Genomic DNA, 25966 nt, shown 5'->3' on the forward strand with positions numbered 1-25966 from the left:
ATCCAGCCTATCTTCAAGGAGAGGGTAATTAATCTCCACCTCCTAAAAGTGGATGACCTATATATTATTTGGAATTCTTCTGTAAAGAATTTTTGCCCCTTTTCTTCCATGTATTTATATAGCCAATAATTTATTTTTATCAGCATGAATTAATGGATATTTTTAAAGGTAATAACCTAATAGTTGTAAGCACAAGAAGACCAGGCTGGACACAAACTTTACGGATCAGCCAAAAGCCTTTATTTAGGAATGGTGTCATGGATCCGACGGACCCACTCTCCTGGTGGAAAATGAGCCACTGAATAAAAAGAGGAGATTGGGCTTATATAGGTTAAGTGTCTCAACTTGGGCACTCAGGAATTTGGGGTCTGTTTTATTGGGCAAAATGGGAGGGAGTCTGAGGTTGGTGGTTAGTCTCTGGGATTTATCTTACTGGACCAGATGGAGGGCCTGGGTCAGTGGTTGGTATCCTAAAGGATTTGTTCAGGGAAGGATTAATGCTTTGGCCTCTTCCCAGAGACTGCCTCTTCCCAGAGACGCCTCCTCCCCAGGGTTTGTTTTATCACCAGGAAAGAATGTACTAGGAAAGGATTAATGCTCCCAATGTACGGTTGGCTTTCTCACTCCCCTTTTCTCAGGCCTATTTTGGGGTTTGTCATTTTCCGTATCTAATAATATTTATTGTTTTATTCATTATTTATTACGTTGCTTAAATTGTCCCAGTTTGGGTTAATGGGAACTGTTTCAGGATAATAATGTTCTAAAGGTAATCAACAACTTTGTACAAAATATGAATGTTTTTTGGGCATTTTAACATAATACCAAATTAATGTAAAATGAATATATCTTATGTATGTGGTATATGGGAAGAAAAAACAATGGAAAATTCAGGAGATCAATTTAAAAGAACATATAGTTATGCTTTTTTAAAAAATGTTTTTTAGTTTTAATTGGACACAACACCTTCATTTTATTTGTTTGTTTGTTTATTGTTTATTTAGTTTTATGTGGTGCTGAGGATTGAACCCAGTGCCTTGCACATGCTAGGCGAGTGCTCTACTGCTGATCCACAACCCCAGCCCCTAGTTATTCTTTTTAAAGTGATTTTTTAAATAGAAGATTTAAGCATGAGTAAAATTCATTGAAATTGCTAGAAAATAGAAAGACAACAGCAAAAGTGAAAGGTGTAAATATCTTAATTATCAACATATGCCCTCTTTCCATTCACAAAACACATCCCAACTGCCTAACTGATCTAACACCTTCTCAATCTTGACTATAAACTCCCTTAGGAAACCCACGTGAGTTGGGCGTGGTGGTGCTTGCCAAGGATTCCAGAGACTGGGAGGCTGAGTCAGGAAGATCACAAGTTCAAGGCCAGCGTTGGCAACTCATCAAGACCCTGCCTCAAAATAAAAAATAAAGGGTAAAGCCAGTCACACTGGCACATGCCTGTGATCCCAGAGGTTCCGGAGGCTGAGGTAGGAGGATTGGAAGTTCAAAGCCAGCCTCAGCAACTTACTGAGGCCCTAAGTAACTCAGCTGTTAAGTGCCTTGGGCTCCATCCCTGGTACCCGCCACCTGCCACCCGTCCACCCCCACAAAAAAATCGTAGTCTGTGTACCATAAATATTATCTTTTCTTTTTTGTGGCTTCCACAATAAGTCACTAAAATTTCAGGTTTGATTTCTTGTGCTGTAGATCCATGTCACAAAATAGCATGAAAGCCAAATCTGCTTTCTGTATTCAATCTTGTTCCCCACCCCCTTTTTTTTTTTCGGTATCAGAGATTTAACCAGGTGTGCTTAACCATTGAGCCACATACGCAGCCCTTTTTATTTTTTGAGATAGGATCTCACTAAATTGCTCAGGGCCTTGCTAAATTGCTAAGGCTGGCTTTGAACTTGCAATCTTCCTGCCTCAGCCTCCCAAATCGATAGGATTACAGGTGTGGGCCCCAGTGCCAGGTTACCAATCTTTTCTTTTTGCATACCGCCTCATTTCACTTAATCTCATTACTATTCAACTAATTGCCCAAAAGGAGTACCTTCGAGCCATTCTAATATCCTTCACATTTTCTTTTTATTTGTTCCTTTTGAATGTCTTTTCTATCCGTGACTTCAGGCCATCACACTATTTTGCTGAAACGGTTTCTAAACTGATCTCTTTTCTCTAATCCACCTTTCTTTCACATTGTCATCAATGTAGTCTCATCAAATCATTCTTCTACTTAAAATCTTTAATTTCCTTTTGTTTACACAGTAAACTTAAAACTTCTTGGTGTCTTATAAACAAAAAGCTTTATGATCTTTCCTTGTCCATTTTTCCAGCCTCATCTCTTAGGTTCCACATCAGGCTATTAATACTTAAAGAAGCACAGTTATCTCCAAGCCACTGACAAAACTCATTTCTCGGTCAGAAACAGTTTTTACTCCTGGTTCTTTGTATGCTAAATTCAAAACCCTTTCTCAACTCTTTTTAAAAAAGTGAGTCCCTTGTTTCTCTGTTCCTAAAAATACCTTGAAACATCCCACTATTTGTTGAGGGTAGAATTTAAAGTTATTGAGGGCTATTTTCCTTATACCTAGCACACAACACGCACAAAATAATGATTTACTGAAAGGTTAGTTACTCTTTTTTTAAAAAAATATTTTTATATATATCTTTAGTTCTTGATGGACCTTTATTTTATTCATTTATTTATATGTGGTGCTGAGAATCAAACCCAGTGCCTCACACCTGTAAATAAGTGCTCTACCACTGAGCCACAACCCCAGCCCAGGATAGTTACTCTTAAGGGAATATTTAAGAACAAAAGTCATATACTTAATGTATACCTTAGGTAAATTAAGTTCTGTCCTTAAAAGGATCAAATTTGAAGATATCTGAGGTTGAAATTTTGCTAAATTTTATTTAAGTAAAAAATTTTCCTCAGTGTGTGTGTGTGCAAGCACACAGCACTGGGGACGGAACATAGAGGCACTCAACCACTGAAGCATGCTCAATCACTGAAGTGTGTCCCCAGCCCTTTAATTTTGAGACAGCAAGACACTAAGTTGCAGAGGCTTAGGATCCTACTTCTTCAGCCTCCCAGTAGCTCAACTGGTTTTTGCTAAAAGGATAATTAAATATGTTCTCGTGTTAAGTTAAAAAGGCACATTAAGTTCTTATTAGAAATGAGGAATTAGTTTGTGTGTTGACAGAGCTGAAGGGGAAAGGGGTGTAAAGGGAGCAGACTCAGGGGTTGAAGGGCTTTGAAGACTCTGGAGATTGAGAAGGTCCCTCTACTCATGTAGCTGGAGGAGTCCTCCCAGTCTCCTTGCTCCTGTGGGGTGAGAAGCCAAATAAGTTTTTTTGGGGGATGGGATAAAAGGATGGAGAGAAAACTGGTGATAGGAACAGGGAGAGCCTCGTGGAAACTGACTAAGAACCCAGCTTCCTGCTTTGGTACTCAGACATCTAGTCCCCGTAATACACATGACCTTCTGGTCCCCATTCCCCACAGGAACCCAAAGTTACAGCATCCCTTCCAAATCCTAGCTATCCCCCTTCCCTGTTGATTTCTCCTTGCCAGGGAACAGAGGCCAAGAGTCTCCAGGAAGAAGAGGATGGTAATCAGGGATTCCTTCAGAATGAGCAGGTCTGGCTCCATCTGAATATCAGCCTTGCTTCTCCACACACCATCTCTCCAACCTCCAAGAATCTTCTTCAAGCCCTGGGGTCTCATTCTTCTTTCCTGCAAACCTGATCTCCCTCTGGATCTGGTGGCTGAGGATCAATCTGTTTCCTACAGGAACAGAGGGCCTCCTTCCACAGTCTCCAAAACTCTTCAAGCCTGGCTTCCACTCCACCCCCACATCCAGAAGAGAAAGAACAGCTCTACAAAATCATCCACAATGAGGGAGTAGAGAGAGAAGAGGGGAGAAGAGGGGAGGGGAGGGGAGGGAAGGGGGGATAGTAGAGGATAGGAAAGGCAGCAGAATACAACAGACACTAGTATGGCAATATGTAAATCAATGGATGTGTAACCGATGTGATTCTACAATCTGTATACGGGGTAAAAATGGGAGTTCATAACCCACTTGAATCAAAGTGTGAAATATGATATATCAAGAACTATGTAATGTTTTGAACAACCAACAATAAAAATTTTTAAAAAAATCATCCACAATGACCAGTGCCAAGGGATAAAAAGGTCATCTTTGCTGCACCCAGGGGAACATGAGCTCCTGGAATTGAGGCTAGGAGTTCAGAACAGTGGTGATGGTGGGGTTAAATGGAGTAGTGAAGATTCCTGTACACACAATTGCTAAGACTTGAACCCCCAACCAACTCCTTTCTAACTCTTGGGGCTCAAGGTTGGGCAACTTACTACATGTCCTCAACACTGTTTGACAGGGGTATCAGAGACTGGAAAGTGCAGAGAAATCACAATATTCATTGCTCTCATCTTCCCTGGGAACTGGACACAGTGGAAGTACTCTGGGGATAGGCAAGTTAGGATAGTCATTTAATACCCTCCTCAAGTATGGGGGAGCCTGAGGCAAGTTAAGAAGATCCTAATCAGTGATCTCAGGAATATCTAGGAGTCTCTTTTCTGAGCTGGGTCAAGCAGGGTATGAGGGCTCAGGTCTGCCCCTCCCAAGAAAAAACACAACACCCAAGGTTATAACCTAAGAGACAGCTCCACCTTACTTCTCAGAAAAAAGAGGAAGGGTGGGCACAAAAATAGAGATTAAAACTCTTCTTCTACTCAGGCACAATGGCCTGCCTGCCTGTAATCCCAGCAGCTAGGGAGACTGAAACAGGAGGATCAAGAATTCAAAGCCAGCCTCAGCAATAGGGAGGCACTTAACAACTCAGTGAGACTCTGTCTCTAAATAAAATGCAAAATAGGGCCAGGGGTGTGGCTCAGTGGTTCAGTCCCCCAGAGTTCAATACCCAGTACCAAAAAACAAAACAAAACAAAACAAACAACAACAACCTCTTCTTCTACCCCAACTACCAGCTCCCTCTAGCCTCTTGGACTGAGGTGCCTACCTTTAGTTTTGCGGATCCTCCCTCTCCATCTCTGCTCTGAGTCTATTTGATTTTTTGGTTATATAAATAATTGCAACACTTGAAGAAAAATCAAGTCACATCTACATTCTCTTAGCAGTAATTGTGAAGAAGATGGAGAGATTTCAAAAAATAGCAATTAGTAGAAGAATTTAGAGTTCTGATAAGAATATAGCTGGTCTTTGTCTCTGGTTTCTGGCACAGCTTCAAAAGCTTTAGAATTCTGAGTGACAGGAATGTCTTTTGTTATGCATTTGAGATGAATTACAGTAAGCCCTAGGATAACTGCAAGGGAGCTGGTAGTCAGCCACATGATTATAAGTTTGAAACTTTGGACCAACCTAACTTCTAGGGGGCTAGAAACAGAGCTCAGTCACATAGTGGATTATTTAATCAAAAATGCCTCTCATGAAAATCCAATAAAATTTCCAGAAACTGAGGTTCAGTGGAACGTCTATCTGGTGAACACAATAATATGCTAAGAGGGTAACATTCCCAGATTCTATAAGGAGAAGGTGTGTGGAAGGTCTTTGTCTCCTACCTCCATCAAATACTGTCTTATGCAGCAGCTCTTCAACTGGTTGCTCCTAATCTGTATCCTTTTTAATAAAACTGTAATCTAAACAGCACTTTCTGTAAATTCCAAAAATTGTTACAGCAAATTATCAAAATTGAAGGGGCTGTAGGAAATCCGAAATCTTTTGAAGACTGGGCAAAATCTGTATGGTTCAGAGACACTGAAATGTGTGACTGGCACCTGAAACAAAGGCAGTCTTTGTGATGGACTTTGTTCTTAACTTGTGGAGTCTTTTCACTAATTCCAGGAAGTTAACATCAAGAATAAAAGAATTCAAAGGCATCCAGCTGATGACAGAGAATTGGTAATAGAACTTCAGTGAGGTTCAAAATGCCTAATCATCCCACATGCGACAAATTTTCCTGCAAGGATTTATAATGTGACTTACCCCAATCTTTGTGCAAAAGAAACAAACAAGGTCAATAAACCAAAACAAGCGATCTCCAGTATCCCTACATTTACCAGCCAATGACATCCTTTTGTGTCTATAATTGAGCAGCTCTAATCCCTCTTGATGTTACCTTCTATCAAACTACTTCCATCTTTTCCTCAAAAGTTTACGCCTATGTTTACATCTTTCTCTATTAAGTGATTATCATGTAATTTTTTTTTATTTGATACCAGGGATTGAACCCAGATGTGCTCAACCACTGAGTCACATTCCCAGCCCTCCTTATAAAATATTTTATTCAGAGGCAGGGTTTTGCTAAGTTGCTTAGGCTCCTTATGCTGGTTTTAAAGTCATGATTCTCCTTCCTCAGCCTCCACAGTGCTAGGATTACAGGTGTGCACCACTGTAGCAACTAAAGTGTCTTTTTAACTATTGCTGTTTCTATAATTATTATTTTGCTTGATATTCTGCACAGGTTTTAAAAGTCTGTTCCCAGCTATATTTTACCCAGAAGACCTTTCGTTTTTAGTGAATGATATTGCTAAAAAAAGTTTTCAAAAACTCAGCAATGGGGCTAGGGTTGTGGCTCAATGTGAGCACTTGTCTGGCACGCGTGAGGCCCTGGGTTCAATCCTCAGCTCCACAGAAAAAGACAAATAAAATAAAGGTATTGTGTCCATCTACTATATATATATATATATTTATACACACACACACACACACACACACGTATGTATATATAACAAAAAGCTCATAGTGAAATGCTTCAACCTCCTATCCAAACTGTCATAATGAGCCCCATAATTACATATCCAATTGTCTACTCAGTATCTCTACTTTAATCTTTTTTTCAGGTACCTCAAACTATATATGTTAGAGAGTTGAGGGCATAGCTCAATATTAGAGTGCTTGCCTAGCTTGTGCAAGGCCCTGGATTAAATCCTCAGCACTACAAAACAAAAAACTGTATAACTATATTTATTAGAAAGTAATCATCAGGGGCTGGGAATATAGCTCAATTGGGAGAATGCTTGCCTTGCATGCACAAGGCCCTGGACTCAATCCCCACCACCACCAAATTAAAAAAAATAAAAAGAAAGAAAGAAAGTAAACATCAGCTGTTCTCTAAATCTGCTCATCCTTTAGCCTTCTCTGTCTCAGTGCATGGCATCAACAATCTCCCAAATGTTCATACAAAAAGTGGTCTACCACTCTAGTCTAACCACCATCATCTTAGATTATTACAATTCCTTTTATCCCCTCCAATTGAGTGTTTATACTGATGTCAGTATGATCATTCAGTAATGCATATCTAAACTCAATGCTTCTGTATCTTTTGCCCTTAGTACAAAATTTTATTATATAGTCCGGCTGTTTTCTGTTACATCTTCTACCATTTACTCTTTTATATTCCTTTTCCTACCACAGTGAAGCTTTTTTCCAGTTTATCTAATATCCCCTATCACAGTGAAGCTTTTTCAGGAGCACTAGATCTCTGAGTCACATCCCCATCCCCATTTTATCAGAGACAGGGTCTCACTGAGTTACTCAGGCCTTGCCATTGCCGAGGCTGGTTTTGAACTCACGTTCCTCCTGTCTTGACAGTCAAGTCCAACAATTTTAACCCTCAGGCCATAACTAATAACTCTACGTAATTAGATTCTTTTTGCCCTGTCCTTTATTCTCCATCTCTTCATTTTGTTATACTAACTTCAAAGCATCCTATTACATTAACTTCATAGCATGTTCTCAATTATGTCATTATTTGTTTTATTTCCTATTCATCTTCCATCACTAAGCTAAAAATAAATGAGGTCAGATATCAGGGTTTTTTAAAATTTTTAGTTATAGATAGTCAATACCTTTATTTTATTTATTTATTTTTATGTGGTGCTGAGGATCAAATTCAGGGCCTCATATGTGCTAGATAAGCACTCTACCATTGAACTAAAACTCCAGTTCCAAGATATCAGGTCTTTACTCTCTACATGTATCAGAGAGCTAAACAGTGCTGTTGTTTTTGGAATAAATGAATGAACAAATGAATGAATAAATGAATGAGTGGAATTCTGTTTACACAGATAAGTGCTATTAATGCTTCAAGTGCAGTTAAGGGTCACTAAGGGAAACCTCCTCTGATTTAGCCCTTCCCCTCATTTTATAATTTCATAGAACTCTGGTCTTTTTTTATATCCTTTAACACAATTTTAATGAAACAATGTGATTCTTTTCTGGTTGTTATCCATTACCTCCACTAAAATTCCCACAAAACAACAAACCTTTGTGCTTTAATTCCTATTATGTAACAAGGGCTCAAAAGGAGAATACCTGGTAAATAACAGATGCTCAAAAACTGTCACTGATTACACATTTGTTTTAAAAATTGTCAAATGAACCTCAATTTCTCCACTAAGCAGCTAATAAATAAAGAAAAATACTTTAAAAGCTCCTTGTCTGTTTCCCCCAATTCACAAGATTTTTTTTTAACTGACACAATATCTTTATTTTATTTATTTATTTTTATGTAGTGCTGAGCATCAAAACCAGTGCCTCACATGTGCAAGGCAAATGTTCTATCACTGGGTTAAAACATCAGCCCCAGAAGATTATTATCTTTTAGAGAAATAATTGCAACACTTGTGTGCTTGCTACATACAAATCAATGTACAAGCACTAAAATATCATTTACTTCTTAAAATATCTCTACTAATCCCATTATACAGGAGAGGGTATTGAGGCTAAGAAAGTCTTAAGAGAATCTAATGAAATCTATGGATTTTCTCTAGAAAAATATACATGAACATACAACTTTTTTCCAGGTTTGTGCAGTTTCTTTTCTTTTTTAAGGGATGCTCTTTTTGTAATCGTACACAGAAATATCTATTTATTTATTTATTTGTTTGTTTATTTATTTATTTATATGTGGTACTGAGGATGGAACCCGGGGCCTTGCACATGCGAGGCAAGTGCTCTACCACTGAGTCATAACTCCAGCCCCAGTTTCTACAGTTTCTAGAGTTAATTTACAAGCCTTCAGAGTTGAGATCTGTGATAAATAATTTCTAACTTAGCTACGTGTTTTTGAATGGATAATGTTCTTTCTTGTTTTCTTTTTTAATTCTCAAGACATTTCTAGAGGATATGATTATATTATCTAGATCTATACCATTTCTTTTATATCTAATGGAAACTGCTTTTATGAAGAGGTATTCTGCAAATAAAAATCCCTGTAAATACTGAGTTAAATTTTACAAGGCTGAAAATATTCAGGTCTTACATTTTTTTTAAGACGTTATACAAGGTTAATAACATATTCTTTTTTTTAATTTTTTTTTTTTTAGAGAGAGAGAGAGAGAGAGAATTTTTAATATTTATTTTTTAGTTTTCGGCAGACACAACATCTTTGTTTGTATGTGGTGCTGAGGATCGAACCCGGGCCGCACGCATGCCAGGCGAGCGTGCTACTGCTTGAGCCACATCCCCAGCCCAATAACATATTCTTCCTATAACATAAAAGCATTTATAATTGCTTTAAAAATCCTACACTCTATTAACAGGTATCTCTCAGCTATTTCTTTTTTTTTAATATTTATTTTTTAGGTGTAGATGGACACAACCCAATGTTTTATGTGGTGCTGAGGATCCCGCCCGAGCTAGGGGAGCACTCTACCGCTTAGCCATAATCCCAGCCCCTCTCAACTATTTCTTTCTTTCTTTTTTTTTTTTATTGGTTGTTCACAACATTACAAAGCTCTTGACATATCATATTTCATACATTAGATTGAAGTGGGTTATGAACCCCCAATTTTACCCCAAATGCAGATTGCAGAATCACGTCAGTTACACATCCACAATTTTACATAATGCCCTATTAGTAATTGTTGTATTCTGCTACCTTTCCTATCCCCTACTATCCCCCCTCCCCTCCCCTCCCATCTTCTCTCTCTACCCCATCTACTGTAATTCATTTCTCTCCTTGTTTATTTTCCCATTCCCCTCACCACCTCTTATATGTAATTTTGTATAGCAATGAGGGTTTCCCTTCATTTCCATGCAATTTCCCTTTTCTCTCCCTTTCTCTCCCATCTCATGTCTCTGTTTAATGTTAATCTTTTCTTCCTGCTCTTCCTCCCTGCTCTGTTCATAGTTGCTCTCATTATATCAAAGAAGACATTTGGTATTTGTTTTTTAGGGTCTCAACTATTTCTTAACAAATGGTTTTGTGTACAGCCGTTTTGCAGGAGGAAGGTAAATAATTTTTTTTTCCCCTGGTTTCCAAAAGTTGTGTAAAAAAATTTTTTTTGACAAAGATACCTCAGTTCAAGATTCAAAATTAATGCAAAGACATTTCTTATTTCTTTCATCTAAGAAACATGAGAACTTTGAAAAGATTTCAAAATACATTTATAAAAAGGTAATTTAAAAAAAGATTAAAAGTTCAACTACATGGTATCAGGCAACCAATGGGGGAAAAATTTATACTGAAACAAAAATAAAACAAGAAATAACCCTCTTACCTGTCAAGGTCTGTATAGCCCTTTCACTGGAAGGCAGTGGCTCCTTTCTGTGAGGTCGATTTAGTGAAGTGTCCTGTGCAGAAAAGAGTCCAGGACTGTCAGTTAATTTCTTCCGGCCACTGGAGTTAGGGTTTGAAACTCTGCAGCTGCCTATTGCACTTGTGAAGAGATTTGTATGTTCATCACCGCTGGCTGGCTCAGAGTTGGGAGTGAATCCTCCAAGGGATAGACTTGGAGAACTTTCTGAACAGTCAATTTGTAAAGGTGTCTGCAATCCCAAGGCTAAAGAACTAGCCTCTGAAGGCTCTCGGTGGACCCACTGTTCTTCTCTGTTCATTAAGCTCTTTGAAGGAGAGAGATGAGGACAGGACATGTGACACCGGTGCTTTTCCTTATGCTTATATCTCTCTCCAACAGTATCCTTTCCAAATCGATAGCGTTTCAAAGATTCCAGGACAGATCTGGAAGAGCCAGTGTCCATGGAAACCTGGGGTTGTTCAGAAGAACGGTGTTCTCTATGTTTGTGACGGTGCCTGTGTTTGTGCTCAACCATCCAACCATAGGCCATCTCAGGAGGCACGCTGGGGTAGGTACTCATGGATAGGAGAGGAGTCCTGCTGGTTGTAAGAAAGGCCTCCTGTCTAAGTAGTTTATGCTTTTTCTTATGGTATTTAGTGGGATTGAGAAGTAAATGACCAGCATGCATATAGGAAGGAGGTGGAAGTGGAGTGGTGAAAGAAGGAGATGGAGGAGGTGGATAAAGAGTGGGAGGATACCTTCCATAGTAACCTAATCCTATGGGAGCAGCTGAAAGGGGCGAAGGAGAATAAGGCATGCCATAAGAGGGATAGAATCCACTACTAGAAAGAGGAAAACTAAGGCTGTGCATAAAAGGCATTTCAGCCATTGCCTCCCTCATCTTAGGGGGCCTCCCTCTTTTCTTTTTTAAGTCAGGTTTTCGAATGTAGTGCAAAGGATCTAAGGGAAACGAAGGATGTGTATAGAAACTATTAAAGTTGATTCGAAAAATAGTTGGCAAAAGATCTCGGGGGATAAAATGATGACTTCGATGGGTGATCCGAATTTCACTTAGACGACTTATTAGTTCCTCCAGCTCTGCAATGAAGTCTGGATCCTGTCTATTTCGGAGTTGGGGATATTTCTTTTTCCGTTTTCGTTTCTGTCTTTTCATCTTGTCATAGCTGAGGTAATCATGACTCCTGCGCTTACATTTGTGTTTATGTTTTTCTTTAAGACTGCTAAGGACTGTAGAGGTTTCAGGGGGAATCAGAGAAACATGCTCAAAAGAATGCCTTCTCTTTTTTTGTCCACAAAATTTCTCTGCCCTGTCGGATGTGCTGTTATTATCTGTTCCAATTCCACTATCACTGGGAATGGTCTCATCACTATGAGACTCACTAATTGGGGAAGGAGTAGCTTCTTTCAGAGATGTGAGTTCACTCAAGTGTGAAGGAGAATTTGGCAACAAAGTAGGAGGAGATAACCGCCTCCTCCCCTTTGAAGCCTTTTTCATTGCAAGAGTCTGAATCATATTACCTTGTCTAGAGTGCAAATGCAAATATGGCACTGAACTGGGTTCAACAAATCCTGCATCACTACTAACAGGGCTTTGACCTCCACTAGTACCAGAAGACTGAGAGCAAATAGGTGATGGAAGAATCTCAGAACTACTAGCAGATGAAGGCAGTAAAGGGGGAAGGATCTGTCCTAAAGCTGAACCAGCTGCCTGTTGAGCGGTTTGCTCAAGGACTGCAAGGCTGGTAGGGCTACCAGAAAGAATGCCATTTAAGACAGTTTTTGGTTTGCGTCCCCTTCTCTTTCCTATGTAAATGGTTCCTTTCTTGCTGACATTTATTTGTTGGCCCAATTTAGAGCCAAATGTGGCAGCAAGACTTGATACTGTATTATGAAGTTTGGATTGCACTTTCCCTTTATTACTTGATTCTACAGAACTTGAAAGAATCTGATTCAACAGCTTCTTTCTCTTTAAAGTCTTCATTTTATTTATTTTTCGGATAATTGTCTTCATTAATTGTCCATTGTTTCTTTTGGTAATTTTTTTATCTGGTTCCATCTCAAGGTCACTCATACTACAGACACTTGGCCTGTGACTGTCATCTAAGTCATCTGGATCCGGAAGTTGATCCTCACTCTCAAAGAAATCACTGCTACTTCTATGGTTTTCACTTTCAGATTCTAGCTTGCTTGGACTTTCTGTAGCAACAAATGGAGCCACTGATAGTACAGGTGGCTTCATTTTGACTGGTGACCTCATTTGCCTCTTAGGTCTACCTCTCTTTTTTGGAAAAGGTGATACAGAGAGACTTTGTTTGAAGGAAGGAATTTCAATTTCTGGCTGTAAAATTGGGGGTTCTTGTTCTTCTTTAGATTGTAAAGAAAAAACTTTAGAGGCAGGGATTTTTAAAGTCCTTTTAGGTGGACCTTCTAGTTGAGGCATCTCCTTAGATTTAGGCCTTCCTCTTTTGGGCTTATAAATATCAGACAAAAGGTCACTAGAGACACACATACTGGAGGATAGTTTGTGAGTAGCAAATGACTTATGAGATGGTTTATCACTATCAGTTAAGAGAGCAAGAGATGAAGTTGTGGATTTGCTCAACTTTGGCAATCGGCGTTTAAGGAAGTCATGATCTACAAATGAAGATGATCCAATGTTTTTCATAAACTTGGCCGGCTCAGAATTACTATTTGATAGTGAACTACATGAAACATTTTTAAAAAGCTCTGCTCTTTCTAATTCTAGCCCTTTTGGAGACCGGCATGTGCTTCTTGCCACAACTTTAGTCCACCGAGGTTTTCTTCCTTTTCTTTTTTTTAATGGTTTGGACTGCAAACTAGTGCTTAGGCTTTCAGCAACGTGGCAGTGTTTGTCTGATGCAGATACTGCACCTAGTTTTAGAAAAGGTTTGTTACTAAATAAACTAGTGAAGTTAACAACTGAAGGAGTAATTGTATGAATACTGGATTCAGAAGTCAAGCTTGGCTTTTTTCCCAAGGAAGAGCTTATTCTTGGAATATCTATATGTGTAGTTTTTGAATCATTTAGCTCTTTATCAACCCCTTTAGACTCAATACTTATGCTATGACCCATTGACCTATGACCAACATTCAAGTGGGTATTTTCAGAAGTAAACTGGTTTTTTCCAACAGATTCAGAAATTTCTTCCATTAGTTCTGTGGTAGGACTTAAAAGTAATGGATTAGGAGCCAACTGTGAAGAATTTTCAGGGGGACTTCTGGTTAAAGGATTAATAGATACAGTAGGTGATGGGGAAGGGAGATTGCTTTCTCCTACTGCACTAAAAGGGGATTTTGCTGTAGATGCATCAGAAGCTCCTCCCAATTGAAAGTCTGGAGAAGTGCAATATACGGGAGGTTGCTTTTCATGCTTTGAGGTTTCAAAAGATCCCCTTTCACTGGATGAGAAACTGTCTTGCTGAATGCATGTTCCTTCATTAAACATTTCTTTCTCCAAATTAATGATTTCTTTTCGGACTGAGAACTTTTCCAATATGCTTTCTTTACTCTGCCTTATAACATTCTTTTCAAAAGTTTTGCTGGTGACACTGTCTTTCAGGGATTCAGAAAGTTCTTGACTTTCATGATTACTGATGTTTGTACTACAAGAAGCCTTAATGGGTTCCTGAGTGGGGAGCAATGCTTCGGCTTTAAGGTTTATGGCATCTTTGCCGACCAGTCCTGCCATAGGACAACTCACTAGTTTTTTACCAATGTCCTTATTAACCAATCCCATTGTAGAACTTGCTACAATCTTCTTTGCACAGTCCTTGGTGACTAGGCCAACAGTAGAACCTAATTTCTTTCCCAAGTCTTTATTAACCAGTCCAACCACAGTGCCAAGTCCTAACTTCTTGCCAGACTCCTTATTCACTAAACCTGGAACAATACCAATTCCTAGCTTCTTTCCTGAATCCTTGCTCAGCAGTCCTACTGTAGTGATAGTTCCTGGCTTTTTGCCTAAATCTTTATTAATGAATACCGCCGTAGTGCCAGCTCCCAATTTTTTCACAGAGTCCTTATTGACCAATCCTACTGCTGCATTAAACACTGGCTTTTTCCCAGGATCTTTGGTTACTAATCCAACTGCTGTGCTGATAGTTGGTTTTTTAATTAAATCCTTATGTATTATTCCAGCTACGGAGCCTATGCCAGCTTTCCTGATCAAATCCTTGCTAACCAATCCTGTTGTCGTGCCAGTTCCTAACTTCTTCGGTTTTGTCTTGGAAGACTTGGAAGGAGGACAAGTAGCAATGAGCTGGGCCAACTTTTCTGTTACACTAGTTCCTCCATTAAGTAATGCTCTGTCCTTTAATTCAGGATCACGGCTACCAACAAGAGAAGATGGTGTTCCATTAATGTAATCTGCCATTTCTGATTGTACTGGAGAAAGCTTCTTAGACAAAGGATTGCTTTCTCCCTGTGAATGAAGATGGATACTTTCTTCAGACTGACATTCAATGGCTGCAACATCACCTGTTTTCTTGTACAACTTTGAAGGGTCCTAAAATTTGAACAAGAAAAAGGTTTCAGAGAGTAAACCTTTAACCATTCAACTTTGCATTATAATCCAATAAATGTCACATATCAGCTACTACAGATAACAGAGCTTTAAAAAAACCCTGTGCTACACTAAATGTCATAATACATTAATTTATCTGTTGCTATATCAGAAACCATCAAGATATGTTTGTTGACCTTACATCATATAAATCTATACGTCACAGAATCTTTAGAAGTATCTCTATGATATTCTTTGACATTGTTTTAAACAGAAAATTATAGTTTCTACTTTCACTTTACTTCTGACTGATTACACATTAAGCACATGAATGTACTGTTTGTGAAAAGACAAATATTTCTAGCTAAGGCCCTCTTTTTCTTTCTTTCTTTCTTTGATTGTAGATGAACACAACACCTTTATTTTTATGTGATGCTGAGGGTCAAGCACAGTGTCTCACATGTGCTGGGCAAGCATCCAACCACTGAGCCACTATCCCAGGCCATAGCTAAGGTCTTCGTTCAAAATAATAGTTCACTGACTAACTCCTTTGTTGACTTCAATGACGCCAAACCAAAATGGGGCAATCCTGACCTATTTCTACTCCTTTAACTCATTTTAAATTATAGTCCTGGGCTGGGGATGTGGCTCAAGCAGTAGCGCGCTCGCCTGGCATGCGTGCGACCCGGGTTCGACCCTCAGCACCACATACCAACAAAGATGTTGTGTCCGCCGAGAACTAAAAATAAATATTAAAAATTCTCTCTTAAAAAAATAAATAAATAAATAAATTATAGTCCTGAAGAGAGCAGATAAAAGCTCTCTTTATGTGGGAAAACTAGAAAAAACAATTTTAAAATTCTTATTTTCGGCAGAATATGTTTTGAGATGAAATCTTACACTAGAAGCCATTTATCCTAAGTAAGTTATTGAATACGGCAATCTAATTCATGAGTCCTCACTATGTACTTTACAAATAAATTCACTACTTCACACAATAGTCTATTTTTACTTTGGGACAACCAATAATAAATAGTTCTCTCTAAATATAAAATAATCATGAAAAACCTGAAGAAATGTAAAGATATGTGGTGTTTGTGGCTAGGAAGACATAAAGATAACAAGTTTGCCAAAGCAAATTTGGTACCAGAATGAAGACAGGTGATTAACTAGTAAGTCACATCCCCATTTTTATTTTTTATTTTGAGACAAGGTCTTGCTAAATTGCTTAGAGATCTAGCTGTTGGGATTACAAGTGTGTGCCACTATGCCTGGCTATATATTTTGTTTTTATCTGTGCTAGGAATCAAAACCCAGGGCCTTATGTCAAGTAAGCCTTCTACCATTAATCTATATGCCCAGTCCAAAATTTACAAAGAAAAAGATCCCAAAACACATCAAATTGTATCAGAAATTACATAATAATTTGGGAAATTATTTTTATTACTTTAAAGCATGATATTTAGATTACATCCAGAGTGTCAGAGTTGTATTGTAGCTCAGTGGTAATCAGTCTTGCCTAGCAGGTATAAGGCACTAAGTTTGCTCCTCAGCAAAACATAAAAATATTTATAAATAGTAAAATAAACAGTAAAGGTATTAAAAAAAGAGATTACATTTGGAATTCAAGCTTGCCATAAGTTTTTGGGGGCTGGGATGTAGGTTGGTTGATTGCTTGCTTGCCTAGTTAGTGAACAAGACCCTCAGTTTCATCTCCAGCACTGGGGTTGGGCAGGGGAGTATGTCCTCAGAGTAAACATAAAGTGAAATACACTTTGTTATTTTTCTGTAATTTTCAAGATTCACTTTCTCAAATAACAGAATAAGTCTAATAATTTTTCTTCCCAATAGCATTTCAAATATTTAAATTCAGTCAGAATATTTAATCTTTTGCTTCAGTTATACTTCTTTCTAGTCCATTTCTAATTAGGACATTTCAATTTGTAAATATTCATCTTTCCATGTGGCACCTATATTGAAGCACAATATACTCAATATTTGACAGACACAGAATAAAGAAGAGTGTCTCTTCTCCTGGACTGGACCCTAACATTTGACCAAGAAGAAACTCAAGGGGGGCCAACCTCATATTCATATTCTTTCCCCTTCCCTACCCCTCTCTCTCATATTCATCCCCCCCCCCACCCGGCCACACACACTTTTTAGAGAGACAGGGTCTTCCTATATGCCCAGGATGGTCTTAATCTCCTAGACTCAAGTAATACTCTCCATTCTGAGCCTCCCAAGTAGCTGGAAGAGATTTGCTGAGGATCGAACCCAGGGCCTCACATGCTAAGCAAGTACTCTACCACTGAGCTACAGCCACAGCACTGGAAGAGATCCTTAAAAATGTCTTCCAATAGCTTCCCATTCTATCATATAAAGAATCCCTTTCTTCCATGTTTATTTTTTAAACATTAAAAGACTTCATTGTTTTAAATATTTAAAAGTATTTTTATACTCCAAAATTATGGCACTTTCAATTTTAAGTTACCCTTTAAACAAACTATAAGTATATGCATTACATGAATAAAGGTCACAAGCAATATTGAACTAAAAGAAGCTAGAACACTAGAGTGCATATGACATATCTCCATTAATATGAAGTTCACAAATACACCTAACAATTTATGATAGTAAAAGTCAAGCCAGGTGTGGTGGTGATGCCTATAAAACCCAGCTACTTGGTAAGTTGGGGGAGGATTGCCTGTCTGGCTAATTTAGCAAGACTTGATTCAATAAAAAACAAAACCTGCTAGGGATGTAGCTCAGTCACTGGAGGTCCTTGGGCTAGAACCCCAATAATGAGAAGAAGGGTTGGGGGAGCAAATAAAGAAAAAAAGTTAAGAAAAGGATTACCTTTGATATGGATGGTAATGAGACAAAAACCAGGGAGGCCATGGTGGATGTTGGTAATGTTCTATTTCTTAAATTGAATGCTGGTTATAGCTATTTCTTAAATCTTTTTTAATTTTTTTTTTTTTTTTTTTTTTTTTTTTGGTGGGTGCTGGTAATGTTCTATTTCTTAAATTGAATGCTGGTTATACAGGCATGGTGGCACACTCCTGTAATCCCAGCAGCTTGGAGGCTGAGGCAGGAGGATCAGGAATTCAAAGCCAGCCTCAGCAACTTAGCAAGGCCCTAATCAACTTAGTGAGACTCTGTCTCTTAAAAAAAAAAAAAAACATAAAAAATGGCTAGGGATGTGGCTCAGTTGTTAAGCTCCCATGGGTTCAATCCTCAGTACAAAAAAAAAAAAAAAAAAAATCAATGCTGATTGTGACTGGAAACTGGGACTATAAAACTTCACAGAGTTGTCACACTTTGGATTTCCACACTTTTCTACGTAAATATCATACTTCAATAATAAAACATTAGTTAAAATTTGTCTGGTCAGAAAATAGAAACATCCATTTCCCTTAATCAGTTAAAGGATCTACTCAAATCTGATTGTTTACTTCTGCCAGAAATAAATTATCTCGGATAAATTAACTGAGTACAGGGGCTGGGGATGTGGCTCAGCGGTAGTGCGCTCGCCTGGCATGCATGTGGCCCGGGTTCGATCCTCAGCACCACATACAAACAAAGATGTTGTGTCCGCCGATAACTAAAAAATAAAATATTAAAAAAAAAAAATTAACTGAGTACAGAGTACTCAGAACTGAGTACATTGTAAACCTGGTAGAGCAGCACATTGGAAGTCCTGGGTTAAATTCCCAGTACCACACACTCACATACACACACACACACACACACACACACACACACACACTCAAAAGGAAAAAATTAAAACACACAAACATAAGTGCAGCCTAAAATGGCTAGTATCTCCTTATGATTAAAGGGGTTAAAGACATACAGAGATGAATAATTTGGGGTTGGTTTTGAAAATCATTTGATAAAAATCCTGACATTAGATAAACTGAATAAATAAGACAATATTATTAAGATTTTTGAAAACTAGGGCTGGGGATGTGGCTCAAGCGGTAGCGCGCTCGCCTGGCTTGCGTGTGGCCCAGGTTCGATCCTCAGCACCACATACAAACAAAGATTTTGTGTCCGCCGAAAACTAAAAAATAAATATTGAAAAAAAAAAAAGATTTTTGAAAACTATATTTGGTACTTGTGATTTTTTTCTTCTTACATTTATAAGGACACTTTTTTTGTGGGGGGAGGGTACCAGGGCACTCAACCACTGCATCACAACCCTAGCCCTATTTTGTAGTTTATTAGAGATAGGGTCTCACTGAATTGCTTAGCACCTCACTTAATTGCTGAGACTAGCTTTGAACTTTTGATCCGCCTCCTGATCTGCTGGGATTATAGGCATGCATCATCATGCCTGGCTTTTTTTTTTTAATATTTTATTTTGGGGTTGGGGATATACCTCAGTTTGTAGAGTGTCTACCTCACATGCACAAAGTCCTGGGTTCAATCCCCAGCAACACACACACACACACACACAAAATTTAGTTGCAGGTGGACACAATACCTTTATTTTTGTAAGGATAGAACCCAGGGCCTCATGCATGCTAGGGGAGCACTCTACTGCTGAACACTTTTAAAGGAAAACTGTTAATAAGAGCTATCATTTTAAGAGAGTATATTATGTATTAGGCATCAAGAAAGATTCTGCATTAAAATATCCCATTAGATATATAATTTTTTTCAATAGGAAAATAAGTTCTGTGGATTGTACCAGTGTAAATTTTCTAATTTTGATACTGTTCTATAGTTACATAAGATTTTACCATTAAGGGAAGCTGAATGAAGTATACACAAAACCTCTCTGTTACTTTTGCAATTTCTTGTTCAATCTATAATGACTTCAATATAGTTTGAAAAGGAAAAAAAAAAAGAGGGGGGGTGCAAAACTACTTGCTGGTTTATAGCCCACTTGCTATAATCAATACAATGAAGAGACTTATATGCAAATAAACTAAGAGACTATAAATTCAATGTTCTCATATTAGTCATTAATTCAGAAAATCAATCTCCTACTGGGTGGAATTTAAATACTTTTTTTCTTTTTGCTACAATAAATAATATAATGATATCCAACTGTATATATCTTTGCATAGTTGTCCAACTCCTTCAGATAATTTTTTTTTTTCAGCAGGCATTGGTGGATAATGGGGATTAAACTTAGCCTCCCCAGACCTTTTATTTTTTTTGAAACAGGGTCTGGCTAAGTTGCTTAAGATGAATTTGTAAAGGTGAAACTGCTAGGCTAAAGGGATGCACATGTATCAGTTATACATTCTGGACAGTTAAATGCAATAAAGATTTTTCATTTCCATTATCAGTTTTTAAGATTTCACAACTGATAGAAACACTTTCTTTTGCACATCTATTTCAATTTCATCTTGCTACATGATTTTTCTGACTTTTTGTATTTCTTCAGCACTAAAATAGATGTTCAAGGTCTTGATATACATTATTTTTCTAAATTGAAAATTTAAAATGTGAACGCAGAAGAGCCCTTAATAATCTAGAAATATAGTTTTCTGTTGGTATTTGACGGGTGACTAGTTTCCAAAAATCCAATTCAAATAACAAAATCCTCAGGTGCTGAAGTCTGTTACATAAAATGTTATTTTCGTATAACCTATTCATCTTCTTAAATCCTTTAAATCATCTATTACGTATAATACCTAACAACATAAATGCTATGTAAATAGCACACTGTATTGTTTAGGGAATAATGAAAAGGAAAAAGTTTGTACATGTTCAGTACAGATGCAACCATAGTAGGCCTAACTATACAGTACACAAATGAGATGCAAGGGAAACAATTCTCAAATAAGTGCTGGACAGAGGCTGAGGATCTGTAAAATGGTAGTAGACTATCGCGGGTTATACATAAACACATCACTGCATTTGTGTGAATTCAGTGAAGCACAGGTACACAGAAAATACAATTGTTACTTTTTGGGACTTTCCTGCTTGATTTGTATGTGTATGTGTGAGTAAAGGGGGAGGGGGGTATTTTCAATCTGTAGTTGGTTGAATGCACAGATGCAGAACCTAAAGTTAACAGTCCTTAGTTTCTTGAATGTTACATATACTTTTACCAATTTACCAGTTGTCTTTCATCTCTTAGTATTTTTCTTGGAGAAGTTTTCATCTTTTATGTATTCAAATACTCAGGAAGACCAGTTACTAATTATCTCACATAGTGTATGTCATTTAATCTTCACAACCACCAAGATGCAATTATAATAATTATTCTCATTTTAATAAAGAGAAATTTAGATATTAGCTAACATGTTCACTATTTTTTTTGTTTATTTTATCGAACCCAGAGCCTTGCATGTGCTAGGTGAGCACTCCAACAATAAGCCACAACCCCAGCACCATATTTTGTATTTTATTTGAAGACAGGGTCTCTCACTGAGTTACTTAGCACCTCACTTTTGCTTAGGCTGGCTTTGAACTTGCAATCCTCCTGCCTCAGCCTCCCTAACTGCTGGGATTACAGGCCACTGTGCCAAGTTTGTACCTTAACTTTTTTCAACACAGGATGCCCATTAGAAATTTCTGCTACTGACCAATTATAGTTTACTACCAACTATTCTTTCCTACGTTGTCCTTTGTATTTCTGTGGTATCACTTATCTCCTTTTGTACCTGTGATTTTATTTAAGTTGTCTTTTTTAGTCTAGCCTCAAGTCTAATAATTTTATCTTTCAAAAAAATCCAACTCCTTGTTTTGTTGATCTCTTTAGTTGTTTTTCTAGTCTCTTTTTCATTAGTTCCCATTCTGATTTTTAATGGAACAGAGTCCAAAAATGAATCCATGCATTTATAGCCAACTGATTTTTTTACAAAGGTGCCAACAAGAGGGTAAGGACTGTGCCTGCAATAAATGATACTGAGTAAACAGGACATCACCATGCAGAACCAACTCTTTCACTGCATACAAAAATTCACTCAAAGTGGACTATAAAATTCCCAGGGAAAAACATCTGAAAAGCTCTATGACTTTGATACAAACAATGACTTTTTGAAAATGGTATCAAAAGCAAAGGCAAATGCTATGGTTTTCCTATGGTTTGAGGGTTCCCCCCAAGGGTTCACAAGTTGAAATTTATTCCCTGCTGTGAGATATTACATTGATGGAAACTTAATCCAACTATGGTGTTTAGAAGTGGGGTCCTTTAAGAGATGACCAGAATTAAATAATCATCAAATTAACAAAAATACAAAAGGGAATGTTGGCAAGAATATGGCGAAAAGAAGCCTTTATATACCATCAGGGGAAATGTAAACTAGTAGCCCCATTATGGAAAATACTTCCAAGTTCCATAAAATATTAAAAATTGGACTTCCATATGATCCAGCAATCCCACTACTGAGTATATATTCAGAATAAATGAAAATAATGTGTTGAAGAGACACCTATACTTCCAGGTTTAATGCAGCAGTATTTCAATAGGCAAGAAACTAAAATAGGGAAAGGGGGGCAGGGGATTAGCAAGAGCAGTGGAATGTGATGGACATCATTATCCAAAGTACATGTATAAAGACTCGAATTGGGTGTCTATATACTTCATATATAAACAGAGATATTGTGGTACATATGTGTAATAAGAATTGTAATGAAAAAAAAAGTACATGTATAAAGGCATGAATTGGCATGAACATACTGTATATACAAAGATATGAAAAACTGTACTCTATATGTGTAATAAGAATTGTAATGCATTCTGCTGTCAAGTATTTAAAAAATAAAATCAATAAAACTAAAAAAAATAATCTAAGTATTTATCAAGACTAACCAATGGATTAAAAATATACAATAAAATATTATATATCCATAAAAAGCATGAAATCTTGTCATGGATGAACCTGTTAACTGAAATAAGCAAAACAAAGAAATACTACATGATCTCATTCATATGTGGAATCTAAAAAAGTTATCTCAGAGTAGTCATCAGAAGCTTGAGAGTTAGGGACAGGAGAAAATAAGAAGTTATGTCAAAGGATATATAATTGTGGGGAGCCACTCTGAATGACCCACGCCTTCCATCCTGAAGCGAGAAGCTCTGACCCATCACTACATTTCGTAGTGACTTGGGCACTGTCCCTGTTACCTATTCCTTTGTAATACTACCCCTTTGCCCTGTTTGGGATAGAATGTTCCAAGGAAATGCCCTTTGTGTGTCAGCTTCTCTTGCTCTGCCTTTGGGTGTGGCCTTCCTAGATGTCAGTCAACCTGCTGACACCAGACATCCTAAAGCTAACTCAACTCCCTGAAACCTGACCCCCTGCCTCATTTGAATGGCTTCTTCTCAATAATAAGTGTTCAGCACGTGCTCTCTTTCTGTGGACCCTTAAGGTTAGAGGAGCTGTCACATAACTCCAAAGAACAAGGAATCTATGTCTCTTGTGTGATAATTTTGTGCTGCCCAGTTCACCTGGAGTGACCCTGAGTGTTTTATTTATGAGGAATTTGACATATAATTACAATAGAATAGGCAAATGGAGATAAAAAGTACATAAATAATTGCCTGGGGCTATTGTAGGGAAACATGTATAACTATTACTGGCTATAGAGTTGCTTTCTTATATGATGAAAATCTAAAATTAATTAAGATAATGGCTATAAAACTCTGAACATAAAAAAAAGCAATCTATTCTTCAAATAGGTGAATTGTATGTTATGTGAATTATATCTCAGCAAAACTGCTTTAAAAAATTCAAAAATGTAATAAAGTACATTAGTGTGAGCATTATCTTATGTTTAAGCAAATAAATGCTAAAATATAGATAAGAATGAATAATGCATTTATATAATTCTAATCTTCTTCATAGAATTTTAGTGTACAAGCCTAAAGAACATTAAACATTATTAATCTTTAAGTGAAATATTTCACCTTCTTAAATTCTTGAGTCTTTCAAGAAAAATTCCTACTAGAGAATTCTTCACATTGTGTAAAAATTAAAAGCAAACCTCAATTCAGAAATGTTACAAGAAATTCCAAAATGAATCACCTTCACCCATTAAAAAAAGAAATTACCTTTGACCTGGAGCTAGTAAGGAATAGTTTACAAAATGAAAATATTAGAAGAAAACAGAATACCAAAAACAAGGTCTATTCTCATTCCAAAGAAAAAAATGTAATGCTTTAAGATAATTCTTCAATGAGTATAATTTTGTAAGGTCTAAAATTTGAATAAGCTTATTTCTGAAATATTTCTATAGAGTACTAATCATTTTCAATACTTGATAAGAAAAATTTTTGAAATTTGCCCAAGTTATGAATCCAAGGTACAAAGTTCCTTTGAAAAACTATATTAAAACAGTTGTTTGTAAACTGTGTTCTGCTATGTACAAAATGTTAAATCAGTAAATATCCTACTTCTGTCTTGCACATCAGACATTTAGATATATAAAACAATGCATGCTTGACAATACAGGATGATAAATTAAACATCTGTTTTGATAGTTCACAAGTGTCTTCATTTCACCTTTTAACAAAAGAATGAACCTGACTGGTGAAAAGAAATCACAGAATGAAAAATGAGTAAAAAAAGGAAAAATAAATCATTTAACTGAATCATACAATAGGACAAACATACTAAAGGCTATGAATGATTTGTTCACATCCTCTAGTTGTTTAGAGAATGATTAAGGTACAAAATCAGTTACAGAATAACTAACTATAAGCATAAGTTTAGTAGTAGAGAGTGAAATTAACTTGCCATGTACTTAAATTAACGAAAAAGGAAAAGCTTTCCATTATTAAATATAAAAGAGTTCTGAAACAAAAGATTAATACTTCATTCTGTAGATAACAACACAAAAAAGGAAGACAAACAAAAAGTTTACTAAAAATATGTACACTCCTCAGAGTACATGACATTCATTGCAAAGTTCCTCCCGTCATTCTATTATGTTGTAGATATTATGCCATTCTATTGTGTCATAGCATGAATGCAATTAAACAGATACAGATGGAAAATTTGCCTACAATTTTATCATCTTTTAAGCCAATCACACAAAACTCTATTGCAATGTTTCTAGATAAGATGTGTTCATTTTCCCCAAGTGATTAAATGAAACATAAGTCACCTGCAAAATGTTAGAACTTAGACATATAAATGAGGGCAAGAATTTTACATGTGTTTCTAAAAATATTTAGGAATAATTTTCAAGAAATGTACAAAGCTTCAGTTTGTGGCATTTAGTCAAGAGAATCAAAATATCTGAGAACAGAAGTAAAAATAATGCTAGCCAACTATATTAAAGAAAACCGAACCTACCGATAATTAAGCATTTTCATACAAAATAACCAAATACTTTCTATCCAAAAGCAGACCAATATGGACCTTTCTTTTTTTTCTTTCTTCTTGTTAAGAGGGAAGTACTGGGGATTGAAATCTGGGGTGCTTTACCACTCAACTACAACCCTAGCGCTTTTTCATTTTTTGAGAAAGAGTCTTTCTAAGCTGCTTAGGGTCTCACAAAGTTGCTGAGGCCAATCTCGAACTCACAATCCTTCTGCCTCAATCTCCTGAGTCACTGGGATTACAAGTGTGCTCTACTTCACCTGGTTAGACTTTTCTTAAATTGCAAAGCCACAGAGGTTCCAGACTTGAATTCTATTTTCCAGACTGAAGCCCAAACCCCATGCTCAGTCTCATTATACTCTATAATTGAGAGTAAGCCAAAACATATTACTCAAGGAAGTTTAATTTCTTCATAAAAACATTATGACAATGGAACAACACAATAACAATATACAAATTGTGTGAGGTGAATTTCTACCAGCAAAGATCTCTTTTTGCTATATAATTTAAGGAACAAACATGTATGTTTGTCCCAGATATCAGCAGCAGAGGGCAAGTAGTTATTCT

At 37.1% G+C, this 25966-nt stretch overlaps 1 protein-coding gene across 7 annotated transcripts in view; it reads right to left on the reverse strand.

Moving 5' to 3' along the window:
- Window positions 1-25966, reverse strand: part of ASH1L (ASH1 like histone lysine methyltransferase) — a gene marked incomplete at its 5' end in the record, with an annotated part of 178804 nt that overhangs the window by 111172 nt on the left and 41666 nt on the right. For all 7 annotated transcript variants that reach the window (XM_081306514.1, XM_081306512.1, XM_081306510.1 and 4 more), the window contains one exon: window positions 10544-15107. In XM_081306514.1, coding sequence (XP_081162640.1) covers window positions 10544-15107 — 4564 coding nt within the window. The remainder of the gene's footprint in view (window positions 1-10543; window positions 15108-25966) is intronic.

This window comes from Spermophilus citellus (assembly GCF_964194105.1).
Source record: "Spermophilus citellus genome assembly, chromosome: 9".
In the NCBI taxonomy this organism is placed as follows: domain Eukaryota; kingdom Metazoa; phylum Chordata; class Mammalia; order Rodentia; family Sciuridae; genus Spermophilus; species Spermophilus citellus.